This window comes from Physeter macrocephalus, chromosome 14 (genome assembly GCF_002837175.3).
Source record: "Physeter macrocephalus isolate SW-GA chromosome 14, ASM283717v5, whole genome shotgun sequence".
Taxonomy (NCBI): Eukaryota; Metazoa; Chordata; class Mammalia; order Artiodactyla; family Physeteridae; genus Physeter; species Physeter macrocephalus.
The window spans coordinates 82445765-82469552 of NC_041227.1; the positions used below are offsets into that span (position 1 = coordinate 82445765).

The 23788-nt window shown below is 57.6% G+C and overlaps 2 protein-coding genes across 2 annotated transcripts in view; one reads left to right on the top strand and one right to left on the bottom strand.

The window, feature by feature from the left end:
- The window catches only part of ALDH3A2 (aldehyde dehydrogenase 3 family member A2), a 17764-nt gene extending 13380 nt beyond the window's left edge, over positions 1-4384 (top strand). The window contains exon 11 of the mRNA XM_007104224.4: positions 2176-4384. Coding sequence (XP_007104286.1) covers positions 2176-2190 — 15 coding nt within the window. The 3' untranslated portion in view covers positions 2191-4384. The remainder of the gene's footprint in view (positions 1-2175) is intronic.
- A 225-nt stretch (positions 4385-4609) lies between these two features.
- SLC47A2 (solute carrier family 47 member 2) lies at positions 4610-22974 on the bottom strand. Its single transcript, XM_024127900.3, has 17 exons — positions 22849-22974; positions 21897-21998; positions 21606-21674; positions 20780-20952; positions 20128-20170; positions 17768-17812; positions 17498-17595; positions 17043-17140; positions 16099-16212; positions 15406-15473; positions 14450-14558; positions 13721-13823; positions 13378-13447; positions 8230-8362; positions 8066-8160; positions 7002-7092; positions 4610-6231 (listed from the first exon to the last, which is right to left on the bottom strand). The coding sequence occupies exons 1-17, from the start codon at positions 22969-22971 to the stop codon at positions 6011-6013; spliced, it is 1755 nt and encodes a 584-aa protein (XP_023983668.1). The 5' UTR covers positions 22972-22974; the 3' UTR covers positions 4610-6010.
- Positions 22975-23788: the final 814 nt, after the last annotated feature.

Sequence of the window (23788 nt, forward strand, 5' to 3'; positions counted from 1 at the left end):
ATCGGCAGGCGGACTCTCAACCACTGCGCCACCAGGGAAGCCCCATATCTGTATTTTGTTGAAATGTTGAAAGGGCGTCGGCTCACCTTACGGTGTCACAGCTTTGGTGGACCTGGCGATACCGGTCACATCTGAGATCGTGTGGGTGTCCTCGGAAATACCAGGCTGTGCCGAGGAGAAAGGCCCTGTTGATCTTTCCTGGCAGTTCACAGATTGTGCCGTCCTGTGAGCCAGGAACACCAGAACCCAGCCCTGTCTGTTGAGAGGAGGTTGGGCTGTTTCTTTCCTTTCTGTCGAGTGGGCCAGCTCGGGGTGTGTTCTCTTCCAGTCGTTTGTTTTTCTACACTTGGAGGCTTAGGCGTTATCAGAGAAAGAATGTCTCCAGACATTCTGGACCTTGGCCTAGAGCGTCAGAGTGTGAAAACGTAACTTGGCCACAGGTTTTCAAGGGTGCGGTCGGCTTGCTGGACCCTCAAGATTAGAGGTCGTGGCTTAGCTGGGTCTGGGTGAAGCATTCCTTGCTTCCAGAAAAGGATGCGCTCATGCACTCAGCTGTCCCAGAGGACGTGCCCGCTGACCCATTCATACTCACCATCCTTTGTTTCACAGTTTGAGAATAATCTTATAAGAAGCTCCAAGTCACTATTTATTTTGGTTTTGAGTCGTTTCGTGTTTTTTTTAAAAGTTCGACTTTAGAATTCATGTAGCAGACTTAGCGAATCAAAACATATTGTGGGGTGTAGAACTTTCTGGTTTTTTCCTCCTGCTTCTTCCTGAGGTCGGAGGTGCGCTTGGGTCTCTGGTCACTGTCTGCCTACCTTTGTTCCCGAGACGTGGGTCCCCAGCCGGACAGGCATCGTCTTGGTCGGGATGGAGTTTCTTAGCCTCATGGAAAATTCGGAGGCGCAGGCTGCCTGTGCCCCGTATTCCCAGGAGGGCTCCCCCAGGTGCAATGCCCCGTGCCCCACAGGCTAGGGCAGGCCAGGTGGCCCGCCCAGAGTTCCCGAAAGGCTTTGGCCGACAAGCCTTTCTCTGGTAGGGTCTAGAGAAGCAGCAGTGTATAAAAACGTTTATTCGGCTGGGAACAAGAAAATATGGCTTTGATGCGGGGCTCTGGGGTTGACTTAATTACGGCTTCGGCCGAGGCCTCTTCTGAGCCCACAGAGCGAGGGCACGGGCACCCGGAGGTCCAGGCCGCTTCCGGCCCCACCTCTCTGCTCTCCTTCCCGGGAGCCGATGTGTTCACGGTCCCGATTGTTTGGGATTCAGCGTGAGATTGGGTAAAGATTTGGGGGTTTTCTCCTCTTTGCTGCTTCTCTGCTCTTCTCTCTGTGCTTTTACCCACTTCTTATCAAATCACCTTTTAAACAAATGACTCTGAGCCTAAATTGTCCATTTACTTGAGGAATCTACTGGTGGTAATTGCAAACATTTTTCCGAAATTGCTTTTTGCACTTAGTAGTGATTTTGTTATGTGCTTGGATATGATTTTAGTAGTTCACTCTACTAGAATTAGAGTGGATTTGGAGCATTTTAAAATGGGAGACTGAAAGCTGCAAAATTGTCAGTCGAAAGGGAACATGTCAGAAGCTCAGAGTGGGGGAATTTTCTCTGTGCGTTTTACACAGAGTAAAGTTCCAATAAAGCTTAACGTAAGCTATGGAAAGCATTTAGGGGTTTGTAGAAGTTTTGGAAAATAAAAGGTTAAAATTGAATGATGTCATCGGGCTTTGAAAATTAAATCCAACGTTTGAACTCTGAGGCTGTGGCCGTGCTTCTTTAAGCCTCAGCAGGTATTGATGAAATTCTCTACTGCTCTGGAATTGGAGAAGCAGAACTGTTCACCAGGTTTGAGAGTTCGTGTGGACAGCGTCCTCCTTAGCCAGGACGGGAAATGAGTACTTCCACCGCCCGTCTCCGCCCTTGTCTGCTTGACACTGGACAGGGTACCACCTCCACCACCACCTGTCTTGTTGTTGTCGTTTTGGGGGGAGGGCACGACCTGTCATCCTCAGCCCAGCCACACTTAAGACTCCTTAGGGATCTGTGGGCCTTGCTGACATGGTCCTTAGGACAGACGGTACGTGCCGGGGTCCCGATCCCGGGCCCACGTTCCAGGGCTGGTGGGGGCGTTGTAAACCAGCGGGTAACCCGGACTCCTTTCTCCTCCCGCAGGCTGGATGCTACTGAAGAGGGGTCCGTGCCGCCTCCTCGTCCTCTCTACTCAATGATTCTTCTACCAGATAGTCAATGAACCGGTACTGTTTAAATCCTACGAAAATTGTCAGACGATAGGCAAATGCACCATCGCCGAACCTAAACGTCATTGCCACTAACCATTAATAAAACCCGCCGTTTCAGCCAAAGCCCAGCACTCACCTGCCCGGTAGTGAGACGCTCGGAGAACCCCCATCCCTAGCGCTCTGGGCCGGGGGAGGGGAGGGCGTGCTGGGTGAACCTGAGTTCCCAGAACCTGCTCGGAGACCCTGCCGCTCACGGGACATGGGACAACCTGCCCCTGCCGCCGCGGGCGTCACCCTGTGGCCTTGCAGAGCCCAGCCCCGCCCCGGTTTCCAGGTCTCAGTCCAGAGAGGTGAGGCGAGGCCTCCCAGCCCCCTTGGGGTTCGAGGCACTAGAACGGGGGTGGCGGGGGGTCCCCGTCCCTCGTCTGCTGGGACTTGAAAGCCTGACCTCCGGGAGTCGGCCCTCCTCTCTCATCCGCCCCGTCCTGTCTCGTGCCTGGTTTGTGATGGTCCGTGGGGCCGTCCACGCATGGCTCTGTGGCTGATGTCACCGAGAGCATCTTGTCAGTCCTAGGGCTTCCCGGAAGACAGGTGCCAATTTCACGCAAGTGCCAGCTGGCATTCGTGGGGTGCAGGAGGTGTAGAGTTCTGCGTCTTACAAAACCCGCCTGGCATTTCTTACTGCTGTGCTGAAAGTACCCACAACAATACTCATCCTCGCACAATAGGACCTTCAAGCTGCAAGCTAGCGGCTCTTCAAGGACACATCTAAGTTTCTCATTTCTGTAGCACAAGGCAAGTCAATTTCCCTTTTTTAAACTCGAGAGAGACGCCTTTCTGAATAGATCGGGTCCACGGAACTTAACGTGGGGGCCGTTTCCTGTCCTGGGCAGGAGGCCTTGGGCATCCGTGGCTCTGCAGCCCTGAGAGCCTCGGGGGCTGGGGAGGGGGCGTCTGGAGGAGGACCCTGAGCCACAGCAGCTGCCCCGCCAAAGGGGACGGAAGACGCAGGGAGACGACCCCCCGAGCGCGGCCAGGACCCCGCCTGGGGCACTTCAGCCGGATGGAAAGTCTGAAGGAGAGCACCCGGGGCGGGGGGCCGGTGGTGGTCCGGGCTGCAGGGGCCGCACCCTCCCCGCCTCCACGCTTGAGAAGACTCGGCCGCTCAGTGAGAGAGAGTAACTCACTCTAGGAACGTGTGACCCACCACGGAGTGAGTTGCTCCGTTAGGCTGTCTGCAGTACGTTACATCTACGTCACAGGACGACGTGGCGGGAATCAATCGCTAGGCTAGTTTAGGAAACATCTGCTTAAACCACTATCAGAATAATCAGTCATAAAATAGCTCAGACAGAATTTCACTACGGAATTTTCATTTGGTACGTTGTACGTTACACTTTTTTTATATACAGCAGGTTCTTATTAGTCATCCATTTTATACACATCTGTGTACACATGTCAGTCCCAATCTCCCAGTTCATCACAGCACCACCCCCACCCCACGGCTTTCCCCCCTTGGTGTCCATACGTTTGTTCTCTACACCTGTGTCACTATTTCTGCCCTGCAGGCCGGTTCATCTGTACCATTTTTCTAGATTCCACCTGTATGCGTTAATATACGACATTTGTTTTTCTCTTTCTGACTTACTTCACTCTGAATGACAGTCTCTAGGTCCATCCACGTCTCTACAAATGACCCAATCTTGTTGCTTTTTATGGCTGAGTAATAGTCCATCGTATATATATGTACCATGTCTTCTTTATCCATTGATCTGTCGATGGACACTTAAGTTGCTTCCATGACCTGGCTATAGTAGATAGAGCTGCAGTGAACATTGGGGTGCATGTGTCTTTGAATTATGGTTTTCTCTGGGTATACGCCCAGTAATGGGATTGCTGGGTCATACGGTAGTTCTATTTTTAGTTTTTTAAGGAACCTCCATACTGTTCTCCATAGTGGCTGTATCAATTTACATTCCCACCGACAGTGCAAGAGGGTTCCCTTTTCTCCACACCCTCTCCAGCACTCATTGTTTGTAGATTTTTTTGACGATGGCCATTCTGACCGGTGTGAGGTGGTACCTCGTTGTAGTTTTGATTTGCATTTTTCTAATAATTAGTGATGTTGAGCCCCTTGTCCATCTGTATGTCTTCTTTGGAGAAATGTCTGTTTAGGTCTTCTCCCCATTTTTTGATTGGGTCGTTTGTTTTTTTTAAGATTGAGTTGCATGAGCTGTTTATATATTTTGGAGATTAATCCTTTGTCCATTGATTTGTTTGCAAATATTAAACGTTCTAATTAAGCAAAATTATTGGCTTGTCTACTCGTATATTCTGCTTCAGAATAAATACATTATATTTGGTAAAATTGGCATGAATTGTAATAGTGTTCTTAGTTTTCAGATATCCCCTGTTGGAGACAATTCTCTGACCACAAGTTTTCTCCAACTATAAATCCATTTTTTTGCCTTTGTCTATCAAAGGTGGTGTTGGTCAGCTTTCTTTAAGTGATTTTTTTCTCATTTTAAATTCTCAGCCAAGAAGATTTTTCTCAAGTTTTACTTTGTCATTTGTGGGTTGTTTTTTAAAATAATCCATAGAGTAGATAGGTTTTTTTTTCCCAACTATATCCTCCTTCCCCATCTGCTGACCCCAAACAAGTATTTCTGTAAGCACATTCACGAGACACCAATCCCATAAGGTTTTCCACAAAAACCGGCCCCACTGCCGACCCTGCCTAGAAGGGGTCTGTAAAGCACACCAGCATCTTAAAGATCCCAGGCCTACAGAACCTCTGAAGCGCCGGTGTGTGTTGTTTCCCAAACTTACTGGAGCACGGAGTCCTTTCTCCTCAATACCTCTCAACCTTAGGACACGTGACGTGACTTTTCTGTGCTCTGTACCCGGTCGTTGTGTTTGGGTGCAGAAGCTGTCTTCATGTCACAGATGAGGATGCAGGCTTCTGCCTTCCTGCGGGCGGAGGGCCTGGAGCAGGAGCCATGGCGTGTTGACTCTTCAGAAGCAGGGTTTGCACTTTGCATCCTTTTTTCCTATTGACCTTGATCAATAAATCCGTTTGTCTGTGGGTGTGTTTATAGCTACTGATGCTGAAGGGCCTGACGATGACAGAGGCCAGGCTGCCCGCACTGGGTGGCGGTGTGCGGCCTGGAGCCCAGAAATGGTCACCAGTCCCAGGCCTCAAGAGCGTCCTAGAGTTTGGATCTGAATCAGATTCCACCCTGAGGCTACGTGGCCCAACGATCTGGGCTTCGCTGCCCTTCTTTGCATCTTACCGCTACTGTATGAAAGGTGTTTCTCAAGCTCTGTGATACGTGAAAATGCTGATGCCACGAGAGGACTGAAGGAAAGGTGACCAGCCCGGCCCCGGTGGGGGCCTCACGGCGCCTGGATCTGCGGAGGGTGCGTGGGCAGGACGCAGATGGGGGTCTCCGCGTGGGGCCCGCCGGCCCCCTTTCCAGAGCTTCACAAAGGCTTTGTGTACAGACGGGCAGCAGACTCGGCCTAGAAGCGTGCACTTCTTAACGTAACAGTGGCATTTGCCTTCTTGTTTTGATGTGAAATCTCCAATTTGAAGCCATTTATGTTCTTGGATAATGGTAGCAACCCCAGGAGGCTCGTCTTCCGGCCAGTTGAGGTCTTCTAAAGAGCAGTTAACCGCAATGCAGACCCGTCAGTCACACGAGGCGCCGGCTCAGGGTCTATTTCTGAGGATGTGGGGTGGCAGCCACTCTCTGCTTCCTTTCTTGCTAGGGCCTGGCAGTCAGGGCCCTGACCACAAGCCCCACTACCAGCGTGCCCGCTGCTGCCCCCAGAGCAGCCCCTCGGCGGAGGGCCAGCTGTTTGGCCGTCAGTCTGCCGGGGGGAGCCGGCAGGGGCTGGGCTGCTTCTGGAGTCCCGAAGAGGTCCAGGTGGGCCTCGGGCCTTGAGTACATGGTCAGGGTCACGCCAGGGTAGCTGCCCGTAGCCACTGCAGAGGCAAACGGGCCAGCTGAGCGCGGGGGCGGGGGGGTTGCCGGGGGGTGCGCGATGGACGCCTGTGCCTCACAGCAGGAGACGCCCGCCTTCTCTCCGCGGCACGGCACGACCAGAGGACGCGCAGGAAAGGCTGTCGCTAAGACGAGGTGAGGCCGGACGCGTGTGCCCGTCTGAGCCTGTGTGATGCCTGACCTTCACCAGCGACCTCAGGGCGTGTGTGAAACGCTTAGTCGAGCTGCCTTTGCACGGTCCCTCGTGACCGGCGAAGCCCACAGAGTCTGCAGCCGGTTCCCCGCCGCGGGACAAGGCACGGGCGCCGGAATAACGGGGGCTTTGGGCCGTGACAAGCAGCGCCCGCCCCGGGGCAGCAGGGCGGCCGCCTGGTGGGGGGCGGGGGGTCGGCGGGAGGCGCCCGCACGCTGCTGAGTCGAGCCAGGCTGACCTGCCCAACCCACGCCTGCAGGCCCCCCACCCGGGCTGGAGGAGCGCTGACAACACGGCCCCGGGTCCGGCGGCCCGCGCTGCGACCCCATCCCCTGCCTTTGCGGTCGCAGGCGGACGGGGAAGAGACCTAAGCGCTCAACCCGCTCCCTCGTCTGAATGGAACCGAGGCTCACTGCCCCCCAGGCTGGGGAGGGACGGGGCCTGCTTCCCGGGGCCTCTTAGACAGTGGCTGTTAGTGTCACCCCGCTGGCGTTAGGACGGACGTCACTGTCACGCTGAGGAAGAAAGGCAGCTGGGGCTCGCGCGGGGCAGCGTTACCTGAAGATACGACCGCTCTCTCGGGCCCGGGCCTGAGGCTGGGGGCCGTGCTCCCAGCGGCCTGGGGCGGCAGCCCCACGCGTTTCTGCACCTGAAGGAGACGGAGTCTTCCGGTCGGCCTGCTGTCCACCCCGGCCTCCGCTGCGCCCTGCAGGCCGGGCGGGACGTGCTCACACACAGGCACACCTCGGAGGCTCCAGACCACTGCGATAAAGCGAATGTCACACCAAAGCCACTCACAGGGGTTTTCTGGTTTCCCGGTGCATATAAAAGTGATGTTTGCACGATACTGGGGTCCGTCAAGCACGCCATACCATCATGTCTAAAGGAGCCTTGTCCCTGCCGCAGTTAAAAGGTGCCTCTTGGCTAAAAAGTACTAACCATCACCTGAGCCTTCAGCAGGTGATCAGCTTTTTGCAATAGTGACATCAGAGGTCAGTGATCACACCTCCCCATAAAGGAGATGATAACGAGAAGGTTTGACACAGGATGAGAATTAGCAAAGCGTGAGAGAGACGTGAAGCGAGAAATGCTGTTGGCAAAGTGGCACCGACGGACCTGCCCGACGTGGGCTCGCTGCAGACCTTCAACCTGCAGAAACCGCAGCACCTACAAAGCGCGGTGCAGCGCGGTCGGCCCGTGTTCACCCTTCCGGGGGGCTTCACGGTGGTGGTGTTTTAGGGCCGTGCTAACCCGTCGTCTCAGACGTCAGGAGGACTGGACCCACACACGAAGGCAAACCCAGGCTCTGCGGGGATTCGGTCTCAGAGCACCCCCTCCACGCTCAGCCTGCAGCCCAAGCTGTGGCTTTAACGCCTCTGACGAGCAAGTGCCAGCCCGCCCGCTTTCAGTGCCCCCGAGGGGACGGTGACAGGGTGCTGCCGCGGCCTCTTGCAAGGTCACAGCAGCCTCGGGGCTCGCCCACGTTCAGTTTGGCCTTCGGCAGTCGGGCTGCTGAGGTGGGTCTGGGGTGGTACCTGGACGGGGCGCCGCGGACACCGCGCCGTCCCCGTGGCGGGAGATGCTGGGGCGCGCCCCTGGCGTCTCGGGGCGGCAGCGCTCACCTCCTCCGCAGCCCGCTTCCAGTCCATCCAGGCGGTGTAGGTCACGAAGGCCGCGGCGGCCGGGAAGACACAGGCCAGCATGCCCAGCCAGAGGCCTGCAGGACACGGGACGGTGGGAGCGCCTGGCGCGGCCCGGGGCGCCCCGCCTCCCCCCACTCACGTACCCGTGATCCCCAGGCCGACCACGAAGGCCGGCACGACGCCCAGCGGGAGGCCGACGGCGTAGTACATGACGGCGTGCACGACGGCCCCGAAGGCCTGCCTGCCGGTGCCTCGCAGGACCCCGCCGTAGAGACACTGCGGGAGGCAGAGGGGCCGCGGTTGGTGGCGCCGAGGCTGACGGGGCTCTCAGCAGCGGGGCTTCCGCAGGAATCTACGGGGCACGGCCTCGTTTAAGTCCGTAGCACGGGACCCGGATGGGCCCTCGTCCCCCTTCCTCCCCAGCGGGGACCTGCGCGGGGTCACGCAGAAGCCGCTGCGTTTCGGACACAACTCCAGAGCCCCGGTCGGCACCTTGACTGCCTCCCTGGAGAGGGAGGGTGAAGCTGGGGACGGACTACCCGCCGGCTTGGGAAACAACTCGCTTCGTACGGACTGTGTGTAGGTCTCCTGTTGCTGGTGCTGCACCGAGTTGCCACAAACGGTGGCTTAAAACAAGACACGTGGATTATGTTACGGTTTCTGAGATCAGAAGGCCGGAGTGGTCCCACTGTGCTGAAGGTGGGGCTGGTCCCTTCTCGAGGCCCCGGGGAGAATCTGCTTCATTGCCTTTTCCAGCTTCTAGAGGCGCCTGCATTCCTGCCCGCGGGCCCCAGACAGCAAAGGCATCGCTCTGACCTCTGCTTCTCCCTCTCTCACTTCTAAGGACCTCTGAAAACACCGGGCCACCTGCATCATCCAGGACAGCCTCCCCACCTCAAGACCCTCGGCTTAATCACATCTGCAAAGACCCCTTTTGCCACGTGACGCCCAAAGGTCCGGGGATCAGGATGTGGATGTCTTTGGGGGCGTTATCCTGCCTTCTGCACCGGCAGGTGAAGGTGTCTTGTTCCATATGGAAGAGGCAGCCTTTCCCGCTGCTGCCCCCATGATGACGCTCTCGTGAGCCCTGTCTCCAGAAAGCACTACCTCTTCACTTGTCTCATCCTCCCAACGCAGCCAAAAATAAAAAGTTATTTATAAAAAATAAATAAGAAAATGAAAGTCAAGCCACAGACTGGGCTTGCAAGTCATAAAGGACTTATGTGTAGAACATATAAAGAATTATTGGGGGAGTGGGGTGTGGGAGGGATGGACTTGGAGTTTGGGGTTGGTAGATGCAAACTATTATCTATAGAATGAACAAACAACAAGGTCCTACTGTCTAGCACAGGGACCTATATTCAATATCCTGAGATAAACCATAATGGAAAAGAATACATTTTAAAATATATGTATGTATAACTGACTCACTTTGCTGTACACCTGAAATTAACACAACATTGTGAATCGACTATACTCCAATAAAAATAAAAATTAAAAACAGACTATACAGGGCTTCCCTGGTGGCGCAGTGGTTGAGCGTCCGCCTGCCGATGCAGGGGACACGGGTTCGCGCCCCGGTCCGGGAGGATCCCACATGCCGCGGAGCGGCTGGGCCCGCGAGCCATGGCCGCTGAGCCTGCGCGTCCGGAGCCTGTGCTCCGCGACGGGAGAGGCCACGACAGTGAGAGGCCCGCGTACCGCAAAAAAAAAAAAAACAAACCTATACAAAAGCTCTTAAAACACAACAATTAGAAAACAAGCCAATTTTAAAACAGGCTCTGAACAGACACCTCACCCAAGAAGACATACTGATGGCAAATACGTGTATGAAAAGATGCTCCACGTTACGTGTCAGTTGTAAGTTACAAATTGAAACAGCAATGAGACACCACTCCACACCTGTTAGAATGACTGGGATCAAAACACCGACAATACCAAACTCTGGCGAGGATGCAGAGCAACAGGAATTCTCATTGATTGCTGATGGGAATGCAAAATGGTGCAGCCACTCTGGAGGGCAGTTGGGCAATTTCTTAACAAAGCTAAACATAATATTACCATGCTATTCAACCACCATGCAGCCAGGTATTTGCAGAAAGAGTTGAAAACTATGTCCACACAAAAACCTGCACGATAATGTTCACAGCTTTATTCATAATTGGCCAAACTTGGAAGCAACCACAATGCCCTTTAATGCGATCCGTCCAGACAGTGAAGCATCAGTGCTAAAAAGAAACGAGCTGTCAGGCCATGAAAAGACCCAGTGGAGGCACCTTACGTGCACGTGACTAAATGAAAGAAGCCAATCTGAAAAGGCTACGTGTTGTTTAACTCCAACTATAAGACACTGGAGAAGGCAAAACTACAGAGACAATCAAAAGATCAGTGACGGCCAGCGGGTGAGGGAGGGGGAGAGCGGGAGGAGGGGAGGAATGAACAGGGAGGGCAGAGAGGATTTTTAAGGCTGTGAAATTATGCATAGGATTCCTTTTTTTTTGGCCCTACCACACTGCTTGTGGGATCTCAGTTCCCTGACCAGGGATTGAACCCGGGCCACGGCAGTGAAAGTGCCGAATCCTAACCACTGGACCGCCAGGGAACTCCCATGATTCTTTTTTTTTTTATGGAGGTATAGTTGATTTACAATGTTGCGTTAGTTTCTGCTGTACAGCAAAGTGATTCAGTTATATATATATATTCTTTTCCACTATGGTTTATTACAGGATATTGAATACAGTTCCCTGTGCTATACAGTAGGACCTGGTTGTTTATCTATTTTATATACAGTAGTTTGTATCTCGTATGATTCTATAATGGTGGGTCCATGTCATTATACCTTTGTCAAAATCCATAGACTGTACAATGCCAGCAATGAACCCTATGGAGAACTATGGACTTAATTAATTATAATGTATCAACATTCTTTCATCAACTAAACAAATGTCCTGCACTAATACCAGATGTAAATAAAAGGGGAAAGGAGGAGAGAGAGGGGTTTATGGGAACTCGCTGTATTTTCTCAATTTTTCTGTAAACCCAAAACTGGCCTTAAAAATAAAATCTGTTTTTAAAGTTTTAAGACAAATAATACCAAGAATTGGCAAGGGAGGGGGAGGAACTGGAATCCTCATATACTGCTGGTGGGCATGTAAAATGGTACAGCTGCTTTGGAAAAGAGCTTAATGGTTTCTGAGAAAGTTAAAAATAAACTTATGCTTCAAGCTAACAATTCAAATCCTAGGACGCTACCAAGAGGAGCAAAAACATACGTCCACATGACGACTTGAACGTGAATGTTCCCAGCAGCCTCAGTCACAGCAGCCAACACTGAAAAGAACCTAAGTGTTCATCGCCTGATGAATGGGTAGACAAAACATGTTATAGCCACACAACGGACCATCATTCGGCCACAAAAAAGAAATGAAGTCCTGAAAAATGCTACAACGCGGACAAACCTCAAAAACATTTCACTGAGTGAACGAAACCAGACACGAAAGACCCCATACTGTATGAGTCCACGTCTATGAAATATTCAGAAAAGGCAAGTTCACACAGACAGAAAGCAAGTCAGTGGATTACCTAGGGCTGGCCATGGGAGCAGGGAGTGACTTCAAAACAGGCCCCAGGAATTTTTGGGGGGTGATGAAAATATTCTAAAACTGGATTGCAGTGCTGGCTGCACAAGTGTAAATTTATTTTAAAGGACTGACTTATGTACTTAAAACGCACGAGTTTATGGTACGTAAATTATAACTCGAGAAAGTTATAAAATATATAAAATAAAGATTAGGTCCATGGAACACATAAATTAAGAATGGCATAGATCGGGTCTTCCCTGGTGGCGCAGTGGTTAGGAATCCACCTGCCAGTGCAGGGTACGTGGGTTCAAGCCCTGGTCTGGGAAGATCCCACATGCCGCGGAGCAACTAAGCCCGTGCGCCACAACTACTGAGCCTGCGCTCTGGAGCCTGCGTGCCACAACTACTGAGACTACGTGCCACAACTACTGAAGCCCGTGCTCCGCAACAAGAGAAGCCACCGCCATAAGAAGCCCACGCACCGCAACAAAGAGCAGCCCCCGCTCACCACAACTAGAGAAAGCCTGCGGGCAGCAACGAAGACCCAACGCAGCCAAAAATAAAAATTAATTAATTAATGATTTTTAAAAAAGGATGCTATAGATCTAGCCGGGGGGAAAGATGATAGATGCAGATACGCAAGCTCTAAGGTCCCTCGCAATTGCTAACTACGTCTGCCTCGGGTTCCCTGGTGGGCAAACTGAACGGAGAGGTGCTGCCTTCAGAACATTTAGAAGCCAGAGCTGTCCCCGACCTTATATTGCAGGAGGAATCTCGCAGCTGTGGCCTCACCTTGGAGCTAGAGAAAAAGTAATAATAGTGTCCTTAACACTAGCCCATGACAAAAGCAATAACAGAATCCATAAGATAGTTTCTCTTAATGTTCTGCGGTAAAAGCTATGGATTTGATGACGAAAACCAGCCCAGAGCAAGCGGTCCTGCTGAGGTCAGAAATGTACTCCAGGTATTTGCCCGGCTAAATTCAAAGGCCAGTCCTGGAACATACAGGGAACTGGGCAGAGAGCACTGGGGCTTCCGGAAAAATCCTCCACGAATAGTTTCTCCCAAGGTTACTTATTTTCCATGAGAGGTGATGATAATTCTTGTGCAGGTGTTTGCCCCAGCGCTCTGTGCTGCTAGCTAAGCACTCGCTCCACGAAGAGATGTGGATTCTACGCTCGGGTTGCCTTCCTGAAAGAGTCCCGTGACCCGAGCTGTGAAGTAGAAGACCCAGGATTTCAAATTCTGCTTACCGAATGAGACTTTAGTGCTTCCTTTCTTTATGCCACGCTTTTAAAAGTTCACATAATTCACACCTGCACTAAATGGGCCCTGCCCTCTAGCGATCAGAGGAGCAGAAAGTCAGGCCCGCCGTACCCCGGGCTGACCCACTCCTCCGAAGTGTCCCTCTGCTCTGGCCACCGGCGCGACCGCGCCTGGCCCCCGCTCCGGGGAATGAGGAAGGAGCGGATTCGTGAGTTTACACTGGGGCCAGCGTTCAGTAGTTTGCTCGTCTGCGTGCATCTCTGGCGTGTTGGAATTGCACGGCAGAAGGGGGCTCGTTATTTTGAATGACAGAACCAACACGAACAGACGCTTCGGGCACCTCTTCTCTGGTCTGCCCTCCCTGCGAATCGGTGCGCTAACGCTCACAGCCCCGACCGGCCTCGGGGAGGGTGCGTGAACGTGGGGGGTCAGGGCAGGACTCACACAGACTGCCTCAAACAGGTGGAAGACGAGGTAAAGCGGCAGGACCTTGCTGACCAAGGCGACCACCTCCCTGCAGGAGAAACGGGAGCGCTGAGACACGAGCGCGTCCTTGGGGTGCCCTTCGTGTCCCCGCCATTCCGCCCCGCCGCACGCCAACGTAACAGATGCTCCCGCGTCTGCGTTTCCCTGTGTCTGGGGGACACACGTCTTCACCCCCCGAGGAGCCCCCCGACTTTGCCCTGCCCTCCGGGTGGTGCCGTCTACCGACAGGTGAGCGGTAGAGGGGACGTCTCCGGGGAGCGCCTGGCGTCCCCAGAAGTGACTGAGGGAACGGATGACCTACTCGTCACCGGTAAAGACGTGGCCCAGTTCATTCCTCAGGAGGCGCAACAGGGCGCCCACGACCAGCGCGGTGCCAACCGTAAGAGACCAAAGGCACGGCCCCGCTCCCACCGGCCCAGCCCCACCCCGCGTTCATTTGCACTAAGACCCTCGTTTGTGGTCTGCTAAGGAGGGCGCCACATGTGAAAGGCCTTTCCTCCTGTGGCTCGCAAAGTGGGGTCCCTGCACCGGCCGCAGCAGCGTCGTTGGTAGCTGGTTAGAGGATGCATATTCTCAGACGCTCACCTCCGACCTACGGAGTCAGAAACTCCGGCACGTGGGGTTCTGTGTTTTCACACACACACACGCACGCACACGCCTACCCCACCCCCAGGGCTGAAGCCCGAGAGCCACCGCTCTCCACGAGGAGCTGATGGGAGCCTGGCAGCCGCAGAAAGCAGAGGCAGGATGGACACAGATGGGGCCGCTCTGAGGGCTGGGATGGGCAGGTCCCAGGCTCCTGGAAATGCCGGCAGGGCAGGCTCGAAGCAGGACCGGCTTTCCCAGAGTCGCACTAAGCGATGGAAACTGACAGCCCAGAACCCCAGCGGCAGGGAAGGAGCGGAAGGGGCACAGCAGGCTTGCTGCTCGTCAGAGGCGCTGCTCTAGGCCACGTGGCAGGTATGACAGGTTTGGAAGGTGAACTGTTGGCTCCCAGGCCCTCCCCGGCCTAGGGCCCGACCCCACCCACCCGTGCAGAGGGTGCCTGAGACGGCAGATCGCTTGGCTTGCACGGTGTCTGCGGCTCCCAGGGCCGTCCCCACTCGGAAACAGACCGCGATGCTGAGCCCCATGGGAATCTGGGATCAGAGAAAAGAAGGTGTGGTGGTTAGAGCCCCCCTCCTGCCCCAGGGGCCGAGAGGAAGGCAGGATGTGTCCCAGGGGGGCGGGGCCCACGAGGCTGCTGGCGACAGGCCGAGACCTGGGAGGTGGGGTGGGGTGGGCTCCCCAGGGCCGGCCAAACCCACCGGGCCCGGGCCGCCAGACATCACAGGCAACCGAAATCAACGCGCTGCCGGAAACTCACGAGTAAACGCGTGTTGAAGAGGTGGATGTGGTCTTAACTATGTTAGAAAAGTTCCCTGTAAGAAGAAAAGATTCAGCGGAAGCCATCCGTAACAAGAAGAATCACCTTATAAATTAGTTTAGTGCGTGTAGATTTGTGCAACTCCCTTGATCAAAGCTAGGGTCACAGACTGCATGCCCCAGGAGGCTGGCAGATGCTACACGAGTGACAGGGGACAACCCACGTGTCCGGGGGAGAGGAAGGAGCTGCGGGGACCACGAGGGCCACTGTCCCCCAGCGCCCACCAGCTGGGGTGTGCAGGAACGTGGGCTCACTGCTAAATGGCATGTCCCATTTTTCAAAAAAATGCAAATATCTAGATTGTGATGTGAAATCTCCCTATTTTAAATGGTGCTAATTAATTCAAAACAATTGCAACATCGTGAATTCAGCGGAGCAGCCGTGAGCCACGTGTGTCTGGCAGGGCCCGGGCCTGGTGGGTGCAGGAGGTCCAGAGGGTCCCTCGGGAGACGGAGACAGCCTTTGAGGGGACAGCCCGCCCCCCTCCTCTGACACCCTCGGGCCGTCAGGGGGCCGGGCTGGGGGCAGGGCATGGCGGAGGCACCCCCATCGAGCCTCACCATGTAGACGACAGTGGCCACCTCGTAGATGATGGCCTGGGCGGAGAGGTCGAGCACGCCGTGCAGGCCTGGGGGTGGCGGGGGACACGGTGAGTGCCCGGCCGGCCAGCCCACAGCCCTGGGCTGACAGCAAGCCCCTCGCTCGGGGGCTAAGGGGCCAGTGGTTTCCAAGGGCAGATGCAGCGAAGAACGCTCCCGCCTGGGCTCCAGCCCTCCAGGAGACCCCTGCCCAGGTGTTACAGGGTCAGGGTCTCTCCTCTGTGTGCGAGGTGTGATGAGGAAGGGAAAAACTGGACCAGGGGCGGGAAGCCAGAGTTCAGCTCTCGGCCCCGCGGGGGGACTCTGGACCACCTAACTCTTGGGGCCCATGTTCTCATCTGTGACTGGGTCAGGGGTGGACTGGAAGGTCTCTCGGGGCCACCCCAGCCCTGGCTGTTTGGACGGAGGCCGCTGATGAGCACACGACGTGCCCGGTGATGCCCACAGCTGCTCAGGCACCAGCTGAAACTCACTCCCTCGCTGACTGACCACCACGCCCGGGCGTCTACTCAGCTCCACGCCTACGCCGGGCAGCGCCGGGAGCTCACGGCCCGGTGGGGAGACGGGCCGGGCTGGAGGACCGCCCACCCGGGGGAGGGGGTCCTGAGCTGGGGGGCGGCCCACGCGGCTCCCCGCACCCTGCTGTCCACGTGCCCATGAGGAAGCTCCCGATCTCGTAGGCCCACCACTCAATGCAAGTCATGAGCATGCTGGGCACGGCCAGGCGGAAGAAGGGGCCCCAGCCCTGCAGGCACTGGCTGGACCAGCCTGGGAGCAGAGGCCCGCCGCTGAGCCGCGGCCCCGCCCCCTGCCCCGCCCCCTGCCTTCGGCCCGGGCACCTGGCGTCTTGCGGGGGGCTGGCCAGGGGCCCCAGCGCTGTTGCGGGCTCAGGGGGAGGAGGATGCCTGGCCAGCGCCCCTGGCGCTTCGGGCTGCGAGCCTGTGACACCCGAGGGTCTTGGCTAACCGCCCCGCCCTTTCTGGACCCCGTTTCCTCGTATGAAAACTTTAGTCCTTATCTCCTCCGCCCCCGAAGCGTTGCTGGGAGGACTGCACGACACCAAGGTGCCAAACGGTGTCGCGAGGCGGACGGGGCTGCGCAGCCACGAGGGACTAGGCCCGAGAGCTGTTCCCGAAGCACCCGGGGGAGGAGCCACCGGCCGCGCGGCTGGGTCTCAGGGGCTAAAAGCTCAGAACCTGAGGCCTGGGAACGGGTTCGCTCCAGGCTCCACCACGCACCACCTCTGGCCTTTGGGGCAAATGACAAACCCTCTGTGCACCAGCTTCCTCCACGTAAATAAACGGGGCTAACGAGGTGTCGTGAAGCTTCGCCGAGCGACGTGGGCCCCGCCGCTGCCGGCCACCCGTGCTGCTCTTCCGTCTCCATCCCGAGACCAGGGAGCCGGCAGAGAGCTCCCTGGGCCTGTCCGCAGCAGGGCCCTACCCCATGACACACCGGATGGGCAAGCCCGGGCCCGGGGGTTGGGGGGGCCTGAGGGACGTGCGGGCAGGCCCGGGCCAGGCCTCCTGCAACGGGCTGCAGCTGGGACCCCGCCTGCCACCTGCCCGCTCAGCCCCCAGGAAGGGCGGCCCTCACACCTGCCCACGTGTCCAGGTGCAGCTTCTTCTTCACGACGCAGAGCAGCAAGAAGACGGCCTGCGTGAACTGGGAGACCGTGTCGGCACAGGCCGAGCCCCTGACAGAGCAGGGAGCGCAGGGCTGGGGCCGCGGCTGCGTCCGGGCCTGGGCGGGGAGGGCCACGGGCCTGGCTCTGTCGGCACCCCATCCCAGGATGGGCCCCACCCGGGGGGGACCCACTCTGGGCCTCTTTGGACAGGCCGGGCAGCGGCTCCTCGGCCCGTCTCCTTGGCGGCGGGTCCCCAGAACCCGAGGGAACAGCAGCCCCCAGTTCCCCACGACCCCCGGATGCCGGACCGCACGGGCAGCCTCCTCAGTCCTTCTCGTGACGGGGACTGGGCCGCCCGGGCAGGGGTGGCACTCCGTGGGCAGGGCTCCCGACCAGGCCCCTGAGGCCCCCAGCCCCGGTGCTCACCTGACCCCCAGGCCCAGCACGGAAACCAGGATGTAGTTGGCCAGCCCGTTGACGCAGTTGCCCACGACGCCGCTGAGGACTTGGGGCCACATGATGCCCTGAAGCAGGTGAGGGTGGGACTGAGGGGGGTGGACGGAGGCTGGGGACACGCAGCTCCTCGAGGGCCCCCGTGGGGCGATCAGGACGGGGCAAGGCGCAGAGGGGACCCCGGGCACCCCTGCCCACTGGAACAGGGTGGGGCTGGGGGCAGCTCCAGCCAGGGACCCATACCTGATTTTGCAGATATTTGGCCAGCAGGCTGTAAAGAAAATTTGCCTGTATAAAATAAACACACACACACACGAAGTAAGCAACAACTCCCAAAACACCACCAGACGAACACTAACAGACACTTCTTAGATGAGTTGGGGCAACTGCTTCACCACGGTACCTCTGGGACCCCAGAGACGGGCTGTGTGCTGACCTGCGCTCCAGCCCCCGGCCTGAGAGCCGCAGGGCTCCTGGCTGCCGTCCAGGCCTTCCACCCGCTGAGGAAGGAGACCCAGGCCTGCTCACAGAAGGGCCACCAGAGCCCAAACCCACAGGTCGGGACACCCCGGGCCTGGCTCGAGCCTCCAGAGACAAGGATCTGGAGCAGGGGGGCCTTGGACTGAGGGAGCGGGGGGGCACCCAGGGGTGTGGCACCAGCAGCCTCGGCAGAGCAGGTTGGAGACCCCTCGGGGTGGTGGGCCTTTCCCTGTCTGCCGAGGACAGAGAGGGCCTGTGCGTCAGTGTGTGTGTCGGAGGCACCACCCTGTCCTTTCTGCCCTCTGTCAAGGCCTGGCCCGGGGCCTGCACCCCCTGCGCACCCTCCCCTCAGCCCTCCGCCTCTCTTCAGCACTGCACAGTCAGCGAGAGCGAGGAGCTGGGTTCAGACACTGGCTCTGCCTCTTGTGAGCTGTGTGGCCTTGAGCAAGTTACTTAACCTCTCTGTGCCTCAGTTTCCTCACCTATAAAGGGGACAATAACATGCGTGTGAATCCTTAATATTTATACATACATTCACATACAAAGTTAATATTGCAAAGTGCTTACAGAACAGTATTTGGCACATTTAAGTGCTCCAAGAGTTAGGTGAGCGTCATGTAAACGTTAAAAGTCATCGTGATTCTTATTTCATTGCTAGTTAAACTCTGCAGCACCATTGTACAGAAGGGACTTTGTTTATTTGATAAAGTTGCTGCCATAGTGATAACGTGATGTTTCCCCCTGACACGGCCCCAATGGCCCCGAGATACCTTCACTTGGTCTGAAGAGCCAAAGGCTCAGAGGAGAAAAACCAGACTTTTCAGGTGGTTTCCACGATACAGAAGAAATGTGGAGCTGGCCAGGCCCCAAAGAGGTCATGGCACTGGCCTTCCAGACGGGAGGAGGGTGAGGCTGGGGCTCCCTGCCAGGCCTGGCATCCCCTGTGGGCACCCCGCACGCATTCACCCCGCCCCGCCCCCTTCCCAGCCCCCTCCTTAAGAGCTCTATCCCCAGTGCTGGTGTGCCGAGGAGGATGGCGGGGGCCGGAGATGGGAAGATGCACTCCCCCGAAACAGCACTGCCACCTGGTACCGCATGCACTGAACCACAGCAAATCAAACAGTGTAGCAATGGGTTGGGGGTGGACACACAGACCACTGGGCGGGGCTCGAATCTCAGAAACTGATCGCAGTGGATGGACTGCTTATTTAGTATTTAATAAATTAACAGAGAAAGGAGAGAATATTCAATGAGTCTTAGAAAAAGTGTGTGAGATTACGGTCTTAAATGTAACAACAGAAACCATGAAAGGGTTCAGAGGAAATACAGGCAAATGCTTCTATAATCTTGCAATGGATTAACCGTTTTTAAGCCCAAAGACAGACATCATAAAGGATGGGATTTATGGGACTGTTAGGTCCCATAAATGTTTCTGCAAACAACCTAAATACCTAACATGTAGGGATTGGCTAATAAATTATGGCACTAGGGGATACTACATCGCCTTTGAAATGGAAATTGTGGAAGGCTGTCATATCAAGAGACTAATGACATATTTATTTGAAAGGGAAAAAGCAGGTTATAATACAACATACACATATTGGCCCCGTTTCACACTACGCATGGGTCTGTACGTTCGAACACACATGCCCACGAAGAGAAATAATACTGGAGAGAAGGATCAACCTGTGTTCTCTCTGGGTGGTAGGATTACAGATTGGAAATTTTTCTTCCCCAGGCTTTCCAGAATTTCTCCCATAAATGGTTTTCTAATCAGAAAAACATGTTGTGCTACTTTTTAAAAAAAAATAATATTGTAATAACTTTTCTTTTTTTTTTTTTGACCGCGCTGCGCGACATGTGGGATTGCAGTTCCCGACCAGGGATTGAACCTGTGCCCCCTGCAACGGAATTGCGGGGTCTTAACCCCTGGACTGCCAGGGAAGTCCCCATGCTACTTTTTAAAAGTTCAATCTGCACCAACCAAAATGAGAACTTTTCTCTGGCCCCTTCGGCCGCCAGCATGAGGGCCGATGGCCTCCCCAGCTGATGGGGAGACAGGCAAAAAGCCAGAATCTCGGGGGGTGTGGGCCCAACCTCCCCAAGTTCAGCAGAGGACTTACCGGGAGCGCTGGGATGTAAACATGCACGTACTCCTGGGCCAGCCTGCGGGAGAACCAGGGCTCTGAGCCGAGCAGCCTGCGCCCCCGGGTGTGAGGAGAGGCGTCATCAGGCTTTACCCCAGAGACAAGACCCCCAGGTCAAGCGGAACCTCAGCGGTCGGGGGAGGCTGCCACCGCGTGCTAGGAAGGTGCAGGAGGAGGGGCCCAAGGTCCCAACCACGGGGTCTCAGGGCTGGGGCACTTGAATTCGGGGTGACGTGTGGTTTGTAAGGGGGAAAAAAGGTTCTATCCCATCAAGAAATAACCAAATTCAGCGCGCATAATATTAAACGAGCAAGGTGTTCCCATGAGGGGGCAAATCTAAAATTAATAACAAAGCGCATAATTCATCAGAAATTGGGCTCAGCCCTGTTTCCACTGTTTGGAATTTGGGGTGGCGCACGCTTCACTTCTTCAAAAAGCATCTCTGAGGCTCCAGCCACGCGCGGGGACACCAACGCAAACACCACGCAGATCCTCTTTTCCTCCTCGGTTAAAACCGGCCGTGGGTCTGCCCCCTGCCGGCCACGGCGGGAGCAGCAGGCTGCGCGGGAGAAGCTCCAACCCAGCCCCGTAACGTCCCCAGAGGGGCGCGCTCGCGACGGCTCGGCACCCAGAGAAGCGCGGGGCCGGGGTACCTGGACACGGCCGGTCCTGCCTGCAGAGCAGCAGGATGTGCTGGGTGTTGGGGAAGAGCGCCCAGCAGGGAAGGCAACAAAGCAGCAGCACCAGCGCGCCCCGCTGCAGGATGACCCCCACGTGCTTCCTGTTGGGGCTGCCGAAGCTCTGCAACACAGCGGGTCAGCGCCCACGCCCCGCGCACCTGCCCTCTGCCCCGGGGGCCCTGCCAGGGCTGCGGGGCGGGCAGGCACCCGGCGGGGCGCGGTGGCGCAGCCCTCCAGCGCAGCCGGCGCGGCCCCGGCGGGGGCTCGGCCCGCTCACAGAGGGACAGCAGCAGCTGTTTGCTGAGCGCCAGCCTCCGTCCGCCCATCGTGCCCGGCTTGCCAACAGCTCCCGATGGGGGAGGCCTCGCCCCCCGCCCCCCGGCGCGAGAGCACCTGCCAAGTCTCTCTGGGGGTGAGCGGCCGCCGGGCCCACCGCGAGCCCGGGACCCCCGGAGCTCAGCCCCGCTGGGCTGTGGGCCCCCGAGAGCAGGAGGCCCCGTCCGTGGGCCCTCGCACGCGAGGTCAGGGGACTGTCTTTCCCTCCAGGGCTCTCTCGCCCGGCTGCCCGGGCTCTTTTCAAGGGGAGGGTCTGGTCCCTGCAGCACGTGGCCCTTGGGGGTGGGTGTGCCAGGGACGGCTGCCCCCGCCCAGGGCCTGATGAGCTCCCAGAGCCAGGGGACATTAAGGGGCCTCAGGTGGGCCCCCAGCCCCACCGTTTCTGCAGCAGCTGAGGGACTGGCTCTGCTCCTGCCCGGCTCTCGGAGGGCCACCTACCTGGGACATTAAGGTGTCACAGGCCGAGGACAAGCCAAATCCAATGGAAACTCCGCAGACGTTGACAAACTGGAGGCCCACACAGGAGAGAGCGCAGTCTGTCAGGCGGAGCCTGAGGGGGGACCCTGCGCCCGGGGGGTTGCCCTGCAGCCGGTGACCCGTCCCGGCCGGGCCCTGCCTGCGCCGTGTGGTGTGCCTGGGGCGAGGCCCTGAGGTCCAGCTGTGCCCTTAGGCTGTCTCTCCTCCCCGGAGCCCAGGGGAGAAGGTCCCTGCGGCCCTGGCTGTACTCACGGCCACCGAGAGGGTCACTGCCGCCAGCTCCACCTTGCCCAGGTGTCCGCAGAACACCGTGCTCACGACATAGATCATGAAGTTCAGCATCTGGAAGAGGAACTGGAGGACGGCGGCCACGGTCAAGGGCTCCCCTCGGTCCTGCTGACCCCTCACAGCCCAGCCCCACAAGAGAGGCTCTCCAGGCCCTGCGAGGCCGAGCAAAGACCCGCAAAAGCCCCTCGAGGCCACAGGGCAAGTCACCCAGAGCGGGGGAGCAAGCATGGGGCCGAGGCCGCTGCAGCAGCCAGGCTGGGTGACGGGAGGCCCGGGTCCCGCCCCGTCCCCCGCTGCGCAACTGCGTTAACCCCTGAGCCCCGGTCTCCCCGCCAAGCAGCACCCAGCACCGGGGCTGGAGAGAGTACCGCTGGCGATGCTATCGTCACCAGCTCGTCACGCCACGCGCAAACGGGAGCTGGGTTAAAGACGCCAAAACCTTAGGAACGGCTCTGTCCAGGGGCTGGGATTAGAAAGAAGTGTCTTCTAACTTTTCGTGTTGTCTGAAACTCCTACAGCGAGCACATATTTATTAGTCTTTACGGCCAGGAAAAAATGCATCTAAGCCATTTTCCCTTCGGAAATAAAACAGGCAGAGGCCGCCCTTCTCCTGCAAACGCCCAGAGGGGCCCCCCGGCTCCCCGCAGCAGGGGACCTCACCCGCCTTCCCGGCTTTCAGCCCAGCCTTCCCGTGGGTTCCCGAAGGAGGACACGCCTGCCCCTTCTGACGGGGGCGGGAGCAGGGGGGCTGCCCGCTGCTGAGGGGGTCAGGCCCTGCCAGGCTCTGGGCAGCAGCCCCTGGGGCCACCTGGACACGGTCATCAGGGGCAGTTTCTGGGCAAGGTCGTGAGCAGCCCCTGCCCGGCCCCCGCGTCACGCCTGGATGGCGGCCCTCCACGCACCGCCGCCTCCTTACCAGGGGTCCAGAAAGGGCAAAGAGCGTCTTCGCCTCGGCCCCGAAGCCGACGGGGACCAGCCCGCGGAGGGCAGGGCAGCGGCTCCCTCGGCCCGGGGGGACCACGTCCCGGGCGCCGTCCATTCCGAGCCCGGGCAGCAGCCACGCCGCAGGCCGGGGCACCCACGCAGCCAGCCTCGCCCGGCCGGCCGGGGCACCGCGCAGCCTGGCTAATGAGTAAGGGCTGGGAGGAGGGGCCGTGCCACCCAAGGGACCGGCCCTGCCCCCCCGCCCACGTGCTGCCTGGCCCACTGGCCCCAGACCGGACAGAGCCCTGGGCCCCCGGAGTCACCAGGCCGACCCCTCCCAGGGGGTCAGCAGCAAAGGCCCAGGAAGAGCAGGTGTGGGCAGGCCTGGGGGGCCCTGAGGACTCCCAGGCCCAGCTGAAGAGAGGCAGACTCGCGCTCCCGGTGGCAGAGCCAGGTTCCGGCGGGGGGCGGGGGGTGAGGTGCAGGGGGCGCCCAGGGCCAGTTACTGTTCTCCGCCCCCCAGACGGAGGGCGTTCAGTGGAGCGGCCTGCAGGGCACGCTCATCGTCCGGAGGGCAGGTCCTTGTCTCACAAATGGGGACGGAAACCCACGACTTCTTCCATTTCCCTGTGCGGAAGCTCTTTGTCCGCAGGCTACCGTCGGGATCGCTGCCCGGAGCGGACCGGGAGCAAGGCAGGGCGTGGGAATCCCCGACTTCCACCAGCGGGCGCGCTGCTCCCTCGGGGCTGGGGGCTTCCCAGGCCTCCCAGCTGTTGACTGTCAAACGACCGCTTCCAGCCTTTTCCCGCGAACGCCCCACTCTTGTTGCAGCGACTGCACGTTCAGCCAGTGCCACGGGCAGCGCCTGCGGGCTCTGCCCCCAGTTCAGTTTTCCAGGATTTCAGCCCAGGGGCGCCGGCACGGAGTCTCAG